Source organism: Chaetodon trifascialis, chromosome 12 (genome assembly GCF_039877785.1).
Source record: "Chaetodon trifascialis isolate fChaTrf1 chromosome 12, fChaTrf1.hap1, whole genome shotgun sequence".
NCBI classification, from domain to species: Eukaryota; Metazoa; Chordata; class Actinopteri; order Chaetodontiformes; family Chaetodontidae; genus Chaetodon; species Chaetodon trifascialis.
The window spans coordinates 6584920-6598657 of record NC_092067.1 but is presented as its reverse complement, the minus strand read 5'-3'; the positions used below and the strand labels follow the sequence as shown (position 1 = coordinate 6598657).

Genomic DNA, 13738 nt, shown 5'->3' with positions numbered 1-13738 from the left:
GCATGTGTGGGTGGTGTGTGTGTAACAGAGTTTAAACAGCTTTATTTTATTGATTTCAAGTTTGTTTTGTTGCATTGTCAGAAATGTGTCCTCACTCACCAGCCACAGATTTCAGACAGTGTCATCCACACTGCTATTTTTATTTTGTCACAGTCACTGGTCATATGATGCTGGCTGACTGGACACAGACATGATGAAGTGATAGAGACAGCAGATACGAAGCAACATTAGCCTCATTCGGAGTCTTGTTTTTGGCCTGATGAATTTAAATCCAATATTCACTCTCTTTTGACTCTTTTAAATGTTCCTCTATGTCCACCAGCTGGTTGCTAACGTTGTCTGTCTGCAGTTTGGTGCATTAGTCGGTGAGAGTGAACCAACAAAGTAGAACTATGGGCCATAAAACTGAAACAATGAGCTGAAAGAGGCCGTGAAGCTGAGGGGGAGTGCAGAGTCAAGTGATAATTCTCTGTGTGCTGATCACCGTGAGACCTCATTCACACTCATTCGCTGTCACGTCCGGATGAAACACTTGTTAGAGTTAGATTACAGTGGCAGGGCTTTGCTATCAGCATTTCCTTTTCACGTGTGCAGTTTGTCTTTGACCTATATTGACTGAACTATTGTCTGTGCTGTTAGTAAAGTAAAAAAAAAAAAAGAAACTGATAGCGCATGTTTCATCTAAACCTGCAGGGGCGCTCTGGCTCTGTAGGTCGACTGCATCGACTGGGAGTTCAGTTTCCAGGTCTAGAATAAACTCAGTCATTTCGATGCCCATACAGCCTGAAATCCTTAAAATATCCCTGCTATAGATAACACATGAAAGCAGGGCACACCCAGCGGGTGATACTTTGATGTCTGTGGGTCGTCCCCCTCCATCACCTTCAAAGGAAACACTCACTCTAGAGTACAGACCAAAGCACAAGTTTGAGGGCAGTGCACAGTTATTTTTTTTTCATCCCCAACGTGACATGACGCAGCAGTTCTAGCTGGAAGGTTTAACAAAAAGCCCAAGAGTTCAGTAGAAAGTAGTTCATGTCATCTAATGTCTTACATGCTTTTGCTATTTTATCGCTGTGGCTGAATCCATGTTTGCTTTTCAAGGGATTAATGATGAATAAAAGTGACCAGAAAATTGTTTGAAGTTAAATGTTTCTTGTATATTTATATATATGTGTGTGTTTTATAGTCAGTGTACATACTGTATGTCCTGCTCTGTCCCCGTTTAATGACTCTGAAGTCCTGTGGTTTCTGCTCTATGTGTGCCAACAGATGCTCATTTTTTGGCATTTGTGGACAGCGAAATTAAAGTGAGTGAGGCAGAGGAATAAGCTTTAACATCTGGATAACTCGCGTCGTTAACAGGCAATAGTAAAACAGTGTCAGAGAGGGCCAAACATTCCTGTGGAAAAGAAAGCAGAAAGCACTGAAGTTAGAATGGGAGACAGATTGAGAGCAGAGTTTAAGAGTAGAGGGTGTGGATGGAGGACAAGAACTCTGCTGTACATTTGCATTGAAGACATGGGAATGGTAAAGGAGTTCTGAGCGCTCGATGGCAAGCGTGTGTTTCCACAGACTGTGGAAGGTTATTAATACTATTGATAAGATATGAATTGTTTCAGGTAGGCCTGGGCTCCATTATCATTTCAAATCTTATTGTCGGCCTTCCTTTATCTGTGACTTTACTCCTGATATCTCACCAACTATCCATATCCTGAATAATAGATGCACTGACATTTAATCCAGCGCCATCATCAGGTGAAATTTTTGATTAGCCCAACACTTTGGTTTATGACCAAATACCTGCAAAAGGAAGCGACGCTTCCATCAGCTGCCTGCCTTTGATTCTTTAAGGGTGACTCAGCGGCTCTGGAACGATCAGCTGTTCTCTGTATGACTGTATTGTTTCCCCTCGGTGTCAATCAGTGCGTGTGAAATGATTGTTTTCACATGTGAAATGTTGATGAGTCAGAAAACTACAGGTTGCGGATGTGTCAAGTTACCCCATGTGAAGCTGAAATAATGTGATAGTCTCCATTTCACATGTGCAACATCTGAACATTGCTTGTGGTAAACGTGATGTGATGCACTTTTCTTTCCAAGAAGTTTGTCAGGAATCTTGATTTTCATCCCCAGATGTTGTTGCTTCTCAGGACTTTTCCATTTTCTATTCCAGAAACCAGAGCAGTGAAATCACCGTCACATTATCAGCATGTGGAGTGTGTGTGTGGCAACCAAAATCAGTCAGAGCAGCTGACAGGTAAGAGTGATTGCAGCAGGATATAAAGCTGTCCGTGTGGACATCATACTCTCCAATAGACGAGCACAGCGCTAACAGCACCTCTGAAATATTCATCACTGTTTCCATTTCACATGCTCTAATTGCCCTGTATCCATCTGATGGAGAGGCAGAGGAGCAGATACAAACAAAGGCTGAGAGACATGGAGGGAAAGGAGGAGGACTCGGTAGTTAATGCACACTGTACTCAAGCAAAGTGCGCACCAGACACACATCTACACTTTACAATTCACAGTGCTCAAATATTTCATTACAGCACTGCTGCCTTAAACACACTTTTCACAGTTCTGTTGGTTTCATTCTAATAATTCATAGCTAATACAATACTCTTAGAATATTCTGCGATTGACTTTACTCGGCTTCTGTCTGCAGACCCTTTTCACAACAGCAGGAAAAGCTCAGGTGTAACTGACAACATTATTAACAGCATCATTTTATGTAGGTGAGCTGTAGTTCCAGGGTCCTGGTGTCAATGAAATGTGTGTTACCTGTGCTTTTCCAATTGTCTGCCTCGAAAATGTACCTTTACGAGAGCACTCATCGCTGTTAAGTCTTGATTCTAATCATATTCAGGACGTGGTGTGAAGCATAAACCTGGTTATTCATTTCCTGCTATGAGTCTCACAACATCACTGACAGTCTGTCGTTTTAGTCTGCTGTCACTTATGCTGTCCTGCCAGCGTTTTATCACACAATATTTATTTCAGTTCTATTTTAGACTATTTTGCCTTCATCGTACAACCTACAGTGCTTGGTGTCGGTCTGTATTACAATTAATACAGCAATTCAAGTCTGTTAAGCTAATGTGTTATGCTTGTTTGCTGTGTGTAATGTCTGTACAGAAAGGACGTCAGCGTGGATCTGCTGCAGGACAGCAGAGAGGATTCAGACAGACACTCCTCAACCTCAGCACGATCAAAATACTGATGTTTTCAACCAATGGCAGCATTTTACAGGTGTGGTCCACCTGCAAAACATCACTAAAACACTCACGCAAGGTCACTTGCTGTCATGCATTTACTGAAACTGACTGACATGCCTTTGGCATCTCTTTGGCGACCCCTCAGGTTGTCTATACTCAAAAAGGGCCCCAGGGCATGGTATATCTGAAGCTGCCATGGCCCCAAGAATTACTTTTTTGACTGTAAATATGTTTTTACACTGTCAGTGTTAGTGGGTGATGGGGGCTGAGGGTTGGTCAATTTACAGTTCCCTCTTCCGGTGTGAGGGGCCAATCATATTCTGTTCAGGGCCCCCAAAAGCCTTGAGCAGTCCCTGTATGTGAGAGAGAGGGCGGAGAATACTGGCAGAGAGACCTGCACTCAGATAGAGAGAGAGAGAGAGAGAGAGAGAGAGAGAGAGAGAGAGAGAGAGAGAGAGAGAGAGAGAGCGCAAGAGCGAACGAACGAGCGAGCGAGAGAGAGAGAGAGAGAGAGAGAGAGAGAGAGAGAGAGAGAGAGAGAGAGAGAGGGAGCAGGGGCAGGGCTCCGTCAGTCGGTCGGTATGTAGCAGCAGCGGAGCTTCTGCCGGGGATTACAAAGAGGGAAAAACGCGCCTTGGATAGAAAATATCACCTGCGGGATTAAAAAGAAAACCAGCCGAGGATGAGACACACACCGTCCGCCTGAAGGAGACTAAAAAACACGCCGTTATTCTACTGAATTATCACCGTTTTTTACGAAAATGGCGAACGACTCTCCGGCCAAAAGTCTGGTGGATATAGACCTGGCATCCCTGAGGGTGAGTGTGTGTGTCACAGACATTTTCAGGGCGCATTTTATTTTGTTCACATTCAGGAATAAAAACACAAGCATGCTGTAAGCAGTACTGTTGTTGACACAGCCCCGCGGTGGCTTTTCTTTGTCTAATATCCGCTGGCATGGCAGGCCAGCAAACCGGGCGCAGCCGCTTCATACATCGAACCAACCCGATTTGAAACGCTACAGGGAATCAATGAGGTCTGGTCCTAATATGTTTGTTTGTTTTTATGTTGTTGTTGTTTTTTTTTTAAATCCAGGATCCTGCTGGGATTTTCGAGTTGGTGGAAGTGGTCGGAAATGGCACCTATGGACAAGTCTACAAGGTTAGTGTTAGCCTGTGTGTGCGTGCGCGTATGTGTGTGTGTGTGTGTGTGTGTGTGTGTGTGTGCGTGCGTGTGCGTTACAGTATCAACCTAGAGAACAAACGGGCGGAAACTGGAGCACAAACATGCATTTATGTATTTTTCCCCTCTCACGGTCTCAGGAACACGTTGATTATACCATGTCCCCTCCCCTCCTTCGCTTGGGACCGGTGCTGTCTGGACTGGATTATCTCTGATAGCGTTTGGCCTCTCATGGCTTTACATCCATTCATTATTTTTTATTTTAGTGCTACAAACATCATCCCAGTACACCTATTTTGGTCCCAAGGAGGTCCCTCCTCCTCCTCCTCCTCCTCCTCCCTCTTCTTCTCCTCTCATCCACACCCCAGTAAAATATTCCTTGCATCCTGCACGCTTTGCATTGCTCTGATCAGGCCAACCCCATCCGTGCATGACAGCCTTCACCACGCTGACCGACTTGTGTGCCATTCGGTGGGCGGTGTTTCATTGCGCATTTGTGCACACCATTGCCCAGCAGGCCCTTTGCTGGAGTGACTCTGCTGCTGCATTAACGGGGATAGGCCTGTTCATCCCATCTCTCTCTCTCTCGCGCGCACACACACACACACACACACACACAGTGCAAAAGGCACTTGATGGAGACCTGCTGCTCCCACAGCCCAGATTCCCACCTCCGTTGAGATGAGCAGCGACATCCTTGTTGCCTGGTAGAAATGAGAGCAGAGGACTGCTCCTGAGCTGCTGGATCTGCCCAGGCTTCAGCTGAGCTCTTTAATTTGACAGTAATCACATGCAGTGCTGTCGTGAGAGTGCATTTTGTTGTTGTACGTGGCTGATTGAAACATGCTGCTGTGTGTGTGTACTGTACCAAAGCCTTTACATTTCTGGCCGTGGGTTGCTGCAGCAGGGAAGTGACTTGTTTGGAATTATGTCACATTAATGTCACGTGAGACAGAAGGCAGCTATACCTGATATTCCCATATTTATGACCTGCTGACGTCAGATGACCTCACTGACAACAAACTGCAAAGTGCTGTCCATCTGACTGTCATGTGCTTGTGGTTGGAAAACACCGCCATGTGCTATTTTTCTCGTCTTTGTAGCATTGCAGCAGTGTGGGTTAGACAAATCCAAACGCTTCTGGAACAAATCCAAGTGAAATTCACCTGGACTTGAGGTTTGGGGTGCAAATGTGGAGTAACTCAACATGCAGGTGTCCACAGTTAGTAAAGATTTGCTTTAAGCATTGATTTTTATGTAGCAGTCCTTTCTAGCATTGATGTTTAGCTTTTCTAGCATTGAGCACTGGTTGATGATAGAGTTGGTCATGTGACAGATAAAAACAGTCAGCACATACAGAACAAACATTAAATTATGGTTTAATGGCCTTGAATTATGGACTTTGTTGGATCCGTCTTTCTCTAAACCAAGAGTCGTACTTACCGTTCGGATGTTGACGTTGGCTGTTCGCACCACTGAATGCGCCAACTTCCACATGGCACAGGAGGCAGCTTCTGTGTGGCAGAGCCAGAGGTGATTCTGTCGCCACGTGACGAAGACGCGCACCTGGAGACAAGTTGATAGTGTGGAGGTGGAGGAGCAGCAGCAGCGTCCGCAAGTGACAGAGCTCCATCCTCGGGCGCTCTCATTACTTCTGCTGCAGTTACCCTCAATGGTGTTTGCACAGCAGCCTCGTAGTACGGCGTGTGGAAATTTCCTTAGACGTGTTCTGCTCAGCACTGTGATGTAAAAATGGATTTTTTTGGAGGCTGCAGGGGTCCATTTGTGTCCACACAGACCCTCGCAGACATGAGCAGGTGATAAGTGGACTGTGTATTTGGGGCTTTATTCTGCTTCTCGTGTGACACAAACTTGCTCTTGCTGTGCACGTTCCAGGCTGAGGCTCATGGCCGACAGCACAAAGTCACTAACATACAGTATGGTGTGCTCCAGGATATCATAAAGTATATATGAGGAGCCATTTTGGGCCTCGAAGTGGAGTGTGAGGAAGCACAGCTGAAGGGGATGTTACTCTGCAACAAAATTAGGTCGCGAGACTTTGACTGTGAATCATCATTGTATGGACGTCAGTCGGCTGGAAGCTCGTGCACATCGCAGCCATTAAGTCTTTCTGTCACACGGTGATAGGGGTCAGTCAGCACAGTAAATATCCAGCAGTCACAGCAGGAACAGTCTGGGCTCAGTGTCCACAGAACAATCTCAAGGTCTACTGTATCTCCAGCTCTGCCTCTGAGGATTAGACCTGCGACCAGCGGCCTTCAACGATTCCACCGCGGAGAGGAGTGTCACTCTGAATCAGATTGTGTGGTCATGGACAAGGAGGACGGCCCCGAGGCGAGCCTCAGTGAACGCCTGGCCCGCCGTTACCTCCGCAGTGTGGACTGATGAAACATCCCCTCATAATTAAGCGCGGTGACAGCCATATGAGTGCGTTTGGAGAAACACAGTGTGTTTGATTTGCTTTTGTTTGTTGTATTAGAGTTTTTCTGTGGCTCAGGGGAGGACGGCGGCCGCTGTAAACGTTTCATGAAAGCAGGGGACAAGTGGTTGTGGGAATGCTCAGACGCTCTGGAACACAAATTAACCTTGACATTTTGAGTATAGTTCCTCAGGATTTGGTGAATCATAACCACGTTTGAGTGAGGATGACCCAAGCTCTCTTTTTTTGTCGTGTGTGTGTGTGTGTGTGTGTGTGTGTGTGTGTGTGTGTGTGTGTGTGTGTGTGTGTGTGTGTGTGTGTGTGTGTGTGTGTGTGTGTGTGTGTGTGTGTGTGTGTGTGTGTGTGTGTGTGTGTGTGCGTGTGTGCGTGCGTGTTTGGGTCTGCACACGTGCACTCGATCCTCAACGCTTTGTGATTGGTTGGGATTCCCAGACTAGCGAATAGCAGCATAGTGGGACTGACTGAGGCTTGTTGCAGCTGTGTGCACCGACAACAGCTGTTGGGATGGAAAAATAAAATGGGGGTGGTTGAGAGAAAAAAAAGAGGAAGTGCAACAGAGAGAGAGGAGCACCCACCCTTTAATCACCAAACGATCCATCCTGAAGAATTGATTAATCTATGATCGACTTCTGAAATGTTCACTTTTTAAGTGAAAACAGCTGCCGGCACGCTTTGAATGCCACTTATTTTTCCTGACATTTGATACCCATGTGGCCAGCAGCCTCTCTTCTTCAAAGACAGTAACAAGTCATATTTAGAGCCATACGTCTGGGGACAGTAGGAATTGATCTCATTTATCGTACATTCATCAAGAACTAAACTCCGGCAGTCAACATAAGTGAAGAAAGAAACAAAAACAAGAATAGAAGAGCCTGAACTTCAAACAGCAACCAATAGCGGTGAGGTCAGAGGACAGCATGTTTCTGTGTCCATTAAACAGCAGGAGGCAAAGGAAGAATTAAATCAGAGCTGAAGAAAGAGGCACGAGGAATTTTTAAAACTCTGGGGTAAGACCACACTCAGCATGAGGGGCCGGGAATCCCCCTCTCTGAGGAAATGGTTTAACCCATTTATGACTTGCTGACTTTTAGACTCACTCAGCTTCTCTCCTTCAAACCGCGGCTCTAATTGGTTCAGCCTCACTGAAACAGGCTGCCTTTGAGTTTAGAAAGAGTCCAAGATGAGCAAACAAGTCAAACTCGCGGGATTTTTTTTTCTTTTTTGGGTTTAATTCCCTAAAATGCAGCAAAGCCGGAGGTCGTTAGCTCGCTCGGTGCGGCCGTTGGCACAGAGTGAGGTGATGTTTGTGAGGAAGTAGTGATACGGTGGAAGTCATCAGTGCAGTGAGGAGAAGTCGGTGGCTTTGCTGTGATGGCCTGATTAGAAAACCACAGCCCTGTTCCTGTCACTCCTTCCTGCATCCTCCTGACAGTCTGAGCCTCTGACTGAACCCTGCTGATGGGGTGATGTGGACTTATACCTGCACTGTGACTAACAATTTTTAACATCAGCAATTAATCTGATCATTGTTTTTGGATTATTACAGTCAACAATAAATTAGAGTAGAGGAAACCACCAAACTCTCATATTTGGAGTAAAAGAGGCATATTTGGCATTTTTACTTGAAAAAAAAAGTCTTAAAACCCTCTATGTATCAAGGTGCTGCATATATTATCTAAATACCGTACTACTGTACAATATGAAAGGAAGTATGTGTATTTTTTTATGTGAAAGACATAAAAACCCAAGATAATGAGCTTTAATCACGAGACACGAGAACTTTGCCTTGAGGCCAGATTGAAACTTTATCACTGACTTAAGATGAATAATGAATTTGAAATGAATGGAGCTCAAACGTGCGCCACAGTCCGATCGCACCACAGGCCGATCTCTCTTTTCTGTGGCTGATGTGGGCGAACCCTCTGCTGTGCCGTGCTGCAGCCTTCGCTCTCTAACCTGTCATTTCACTGGTATGTGAGGATTTCTCTGGAGCCTTCCTGTGTCTTACCAGGGAAACTCCAGCGCTGGATATCGTGCAGTGTGGATGACGGCTGCGTGTCTGCTGAGATGTTCTCTTTAAAGCAGCAGCAGCAGCACGGTCCTCTCTGTGCACTGCTGGCTTTGCTTTCACACTTTAAACTTATCATCAGCTGATTCTTTCACTGGTGTTGGTGGTTTTTCTACCAGTCTGTCAGTTGCAGGCAGGAAGCTTTTATTTTTTATTGTATAGTTGCAGCTCATGATCATTTGCATTGTTGATAAATAAATCAGTATAGAGCTCAAGGCAGTGTCTTCAGAATGCTATAGGTTACAGTCTACCACCCAAAGGTGTCCTATTTCCAACAATAAAAACAATAAATTGTCACATTTCAGAGGCTGGAAACAGGAATTTAAGTGAAAACGATGCATATGCAGATAGAAACAGATAAACAGCCTCAAAGCAGTTGCACTTCCTCAGCTTCTCTTCAGCCTGACTTTGTCACAGGAAAGATGCTTGTTTTTTCTGTTGCTGATAAGGAGAAGCTGAGGAAATGCACTGAATGCATGCAGGTCTCCTGTAAGTCCACATCAGGAGCTGAAGAAACATTCATGCGTGAAGACGTCACATGCAGGTTAACAGTCCACAAATCTGCATCATCAGGACAGTACTGGCCTTGCGTTACATAATGGGTATTGACCAGTTAATACTGCAGCCACAGCGACAATAAAGGCCATTAAACATTCAGTGGAGTTTGAGTTTCTTTGGTCACCACTCTGGCTGGAAAAATGTCATGGGTCTAAGTTTTACCGTCCTGTAATTGTCTAGTCACTGAGTACTCTCTCAATTTCAATTTTTATTTACTATATTACCAAATTAGTGGCAAAACTCCTTAATACAGCTCTGTCCAACAGGCCAAACCCCCAAAATAATCAGTTTCCAGTGACGTGACTCACAGAAAAGCAGCAATTCCTCCCACTGTAGAAGCAGAAACCAGTGAATGATGTTCCATTTTTGCTTGACAAATGACTTAAAAGACGAATTGATTGTCAAAAACGTTGATGATTAATTTCCAGCCGAGTAGCGTGTCGATTAATCAACTAATGGCTTCAGCAGTGACAAGAGCAGTTGTCTGGGGGAACGTTGGCTGGGGAATAACTGGATTAGCTGTAAGACACGAACCCAAAAAATTACTCTTCAGCTGCTTTAACTTCAAAATAAACATCACATTACACACCTTTCTTTAATTTCTGTTGCTTTCCACTCATTCCAGTTGTGTGGGGAGCTATTTATAGGGTGGCTCAACTCTGTAAAGTGGTGGAACTACAAAGCTGTCAGAAGGAATAGACTCATGCAAAGCTGCCTCACCGACCTTCCGGCTATTCAAACTGGAATGTTAGTCGTGTCTGCTGTGACCTTTCACAGCACAGGAAGTGAAGTGCGGCCGCGACCAACAACAGCAGCAGCGGTAGTAAAGCTGTGTCTCCACGGGAACTTTTCTTTACAGTCAGACCTGCTGGTATCTACTGTGACCTTTCCAAACAGAAGAAGTGGAAGCTCTGCCGCTGATAGCAGCGACGGGAACTTGACTTTGTCACGGTTTTCCGTGGAGAAGTCAGGCTGCTTTGTGTCCACATATTGTTTTCAATGAGCAAACAGTGAAAGTGTCAGTGTGGAGGTTCACCACGAGAGCACCAACACCCAACAAAGTGACTTCTTTTTAAAGCTTAAGCCTTCTGACCACCTTTCGTATTTGATCGATGTTGATCTTCAGCCTGGTTTGTCTGATGCTTTAACTGCTTCTTATGGCTGCTAACATCGCTCACTCGTGGCACTCAGAGGATTAATTACTAGAAGTCCAAATGCATAATTATAGATCCAGAGCACTGCACTGTTAAGAATGCTGCAGTGAAGATGACACGTTGATGATATATTAAACGCAAACACAAATGGTATCAAAGAACAATCCTGAATAGGTTTTCTACTTTACACAAAGGTGACATTCTTCGTACCCTTGTTAATGAGTCTGTTAGCAGTGTCCAGCACGCCTGCTAGCTACAGTTAAGCTAAAAATAAGACACAGAGGCTCAGACAGTATCTGGGTCACGTTCTTTGATGCTCACTGTGTGGACTGACTGTGCTGCTGCTGATGATGATTCTCAGAGGATACAAGCAGCCAGATTTATGTGTTTTGTTTCATATTTACAGACTTTATGACACATTTCTGTCATTGCCAAAAAAAGCGAGGACACCTTTGGCTCAGGTGGAGGCTGAAGCTCTTCCTCCTCATTGTCGTCACATTGCATCCCTTGTAAACTCTTAACTTCTGGAAGGTTAAGTCTGTTCCATTAATTAGTGACTGTCACACCCTGTCTTTATTTCCACCTCGTCAGCGTCATGTGCTTTGACACTGCTAAAGCTAATATCACACCCCCTTTTTGTTCTCTGCATTTTACTGTTGGCAGCACACTTCCTGGATATACGTTCTGTTAGCCAGCAGGCAGCAGGGTGTGAAGGCACAGACAGGAGAGGCTGTGACAAAGCTCACAATACTGCTCAGCTGAAGAGACGCATACTTAGACACCAGAGGACTGCTCTGTTTCCTCCACCCAACCACTCAGGTCCAGTCCTGAGCTCGGACGAAGATGGAAAAAGCTGTCCCTTCTCATCCTCGTTTACTTAGAGCCCATCCTTGGTTGAGGAATGCAGGGTCAGGCTGCAGGAGGAAGAGGAGAGACGTTGGAATTAAGCAGTGGAGGGAAAAGGCTTTGAAATGAGGGATGGATTGAAGAGGGGAGAAAAGAGCAGCAGAGGAAGGTCACTCCAGAGCATCCCTCCTCCTCCTCCTCCTCCTCAATCCTGCTCATGTGCCTCTGTGGGGTGAGGAGGAGCTTGAGAGGGAGGCCATAGTAGAAGGCACCATGGTGGCTATAATCTCTCAGCATGAGCCACCACACACTGAGAGGAAGAGGAAGGAGCGATCAGGATGAAGGTTGAAATATATTAAAAAGCACGGCTGCTCTTCAGTTTTCCACATTATTTAGATGCAGTAGCTCAAATTTGTATGTCAGAAGCTGCGTATTTCAGAAGAAGGTGCAGCCATTCTGGCACCAGTTTTGTTTTTTCCACCGAGTGAGAGATTTTATACTGTGAGAAATTCCCTGAACTTCACGGAGCTGCCTGTGTTTATGGTCTGTATGATGATTCCTACTCATTTGTCCTTACCAAGGAAAACAGATCAAATTATGGATTAAATAAAAAAACGATTTACAAATGATGATTTCTTAGTTACTGCCCAGGTTTGATATCAACCTTTCATTTCTCTTCACTGATGTCATCACATGACAAAAGAAGGAGACAAAGAAATGCACTATTCAGTGTCAGGGTTCTGAAAAGGTCTACACCCACGAGATGTTGGAGACTTTAGTGGATCATGGACTGAAGCACATTTCCATAATGATGATGATGCGGAAGCGTGTTTGACTGTAAGACTCTCCAGTGGTCTCTCAGGCTCAGCTAAATGCCTAAAATTGAAATATAAATCCAGACGGCAGCATCAGCTGTGTGTTTGTCCCACTGACTCGACTCTAAAAACTCATCATAATTAACAAATTACCCCCTTTTATTGTTTTGTTTTATGTCTGCCAGGCATTGTTATATAATGTGATTACAGTACTGTTAATGTGGCGTTGGGCGGAGCGATGGATGCATGCAGGCAGTGCAAACAGATGGCTTGTTGTCGTAGCAGCGAGGCAGTGATGCTGAAGAGACGGAGAGGGTATTAACTGTATGTCTCTGCCTGTTGGTCAAGTGGAGCTGCTACACTTTCATATTGGAAACCAACACAGTATTTTTTGGCACCGACCAAATACGTCCTTAACACAGAGAATCTCAAACTATCAGACAGTGACAGCTGGCGTTGGATGTGGAGTCAGCATCATTATTTTCTGTACGTACTCACAGATCCTGTTTTTCATTGTATTTTCACATCACATCAGTGAGTAAAATGGAGCCTTCACCCTGCCAGGTCTATATGTTTGAGTCTTTTGCCTCAAAAACATCCAGTGGATGTGCTTCTGCTTCTCTTGGCCTACACTGTGCTGTGTTAGTCTTGGGGATGTCTGGAGTTATACTGCTCAGCTTCAGTAGTTCTCATTGTACATCTCTATGGATAAGTGTATCAAATGGCTGAAATGTGGTCCTGATCTGGAGCTGAGGTCCTGGGGTTGTTCTTCTGCATGAACAGGCTGTTGTATGTCTTCAAAAAGACGGAGATCCGTAGTATATTAGGTTGATTATACTCCTTTTCGGGACAGACATTACTTTGTGTTTGCCTTTCAGTCCTGGGTGCAGTCACTCTGATAGGCAGACGAGGCTGATCGACATGGTGATGTAGGCTTTATGGAACCACGAAGTGCTGGGAGTTTCTGGGAGCAGAAAGTTTCTATGATTAATAATTGCTTCAGGGGGCAGAGAAATGTTTGTTTTAGTCTCAGTTTGCTGGGTATTTCCTGTATGGTAGATCAATCATGGTTCAATAACTGACGAGCCGCAACCTCTAAATACTTGACATCCAAGCGACCAAAAGTCCAGATGGAGAAGCAGCTTCGGTCAGAAAAACGACAGGAAAATGTAAAAAAGAACAGATTTATGTGACGTTAAAGAGGCTGCATCACTTAATGTTTTCAACAGGTGTCAGGACATGTTTAGTTATTCAAGCAGTTTGTCATTATATCAGGTTGACACAGATGCTGGTATAGCTTGAAATTAGACAAGTTGACAGCTCTGTCACGCTGGTAGATGCCCATGTGGCAGGCTCATCATGGCCCTGAACCACAGGGTACATAAACACATCTATCATTTTCTTTGGACCACATCATGAATCTACAGCCATGC

General features: G+C 44.9%; 1 protein-coding gene across 7 annotated transcripts in view; it reads left to right on the top strand.

The window, feature by feature from the left end:
• The first annotated feature begins 3788 nt into the window (after positions 1-3788).
• Positions 3789-13738, top strand: part of map4k4 (mitogen-activated protein kinase kinase kinase kinase 4) — an 89044-nt gene continuing 79094 nt past the window's right edge. For 6 of the 7 annotated variants that reach the window (XM_070976407.1, XM_070976404.1, XM_070976408.1 and 3 more), the window contains exons 1-2: positions 3792-4039; positions 4317-4382. In XM_070976407.1, the coding sequence (XP_070832508.1) occupies positions 3983-4039; positions 4317-4382 (123 nt within the window). In that variant the 5' untranslated portion in view covers positions 3792-3982. Of the gene's footprint in view, positions 4040-4316; positions 4383-13738 lie in introns of all 7 variants that reach the window. The other variant, XM_070976409.1, reaches the window with a different exon arrangement.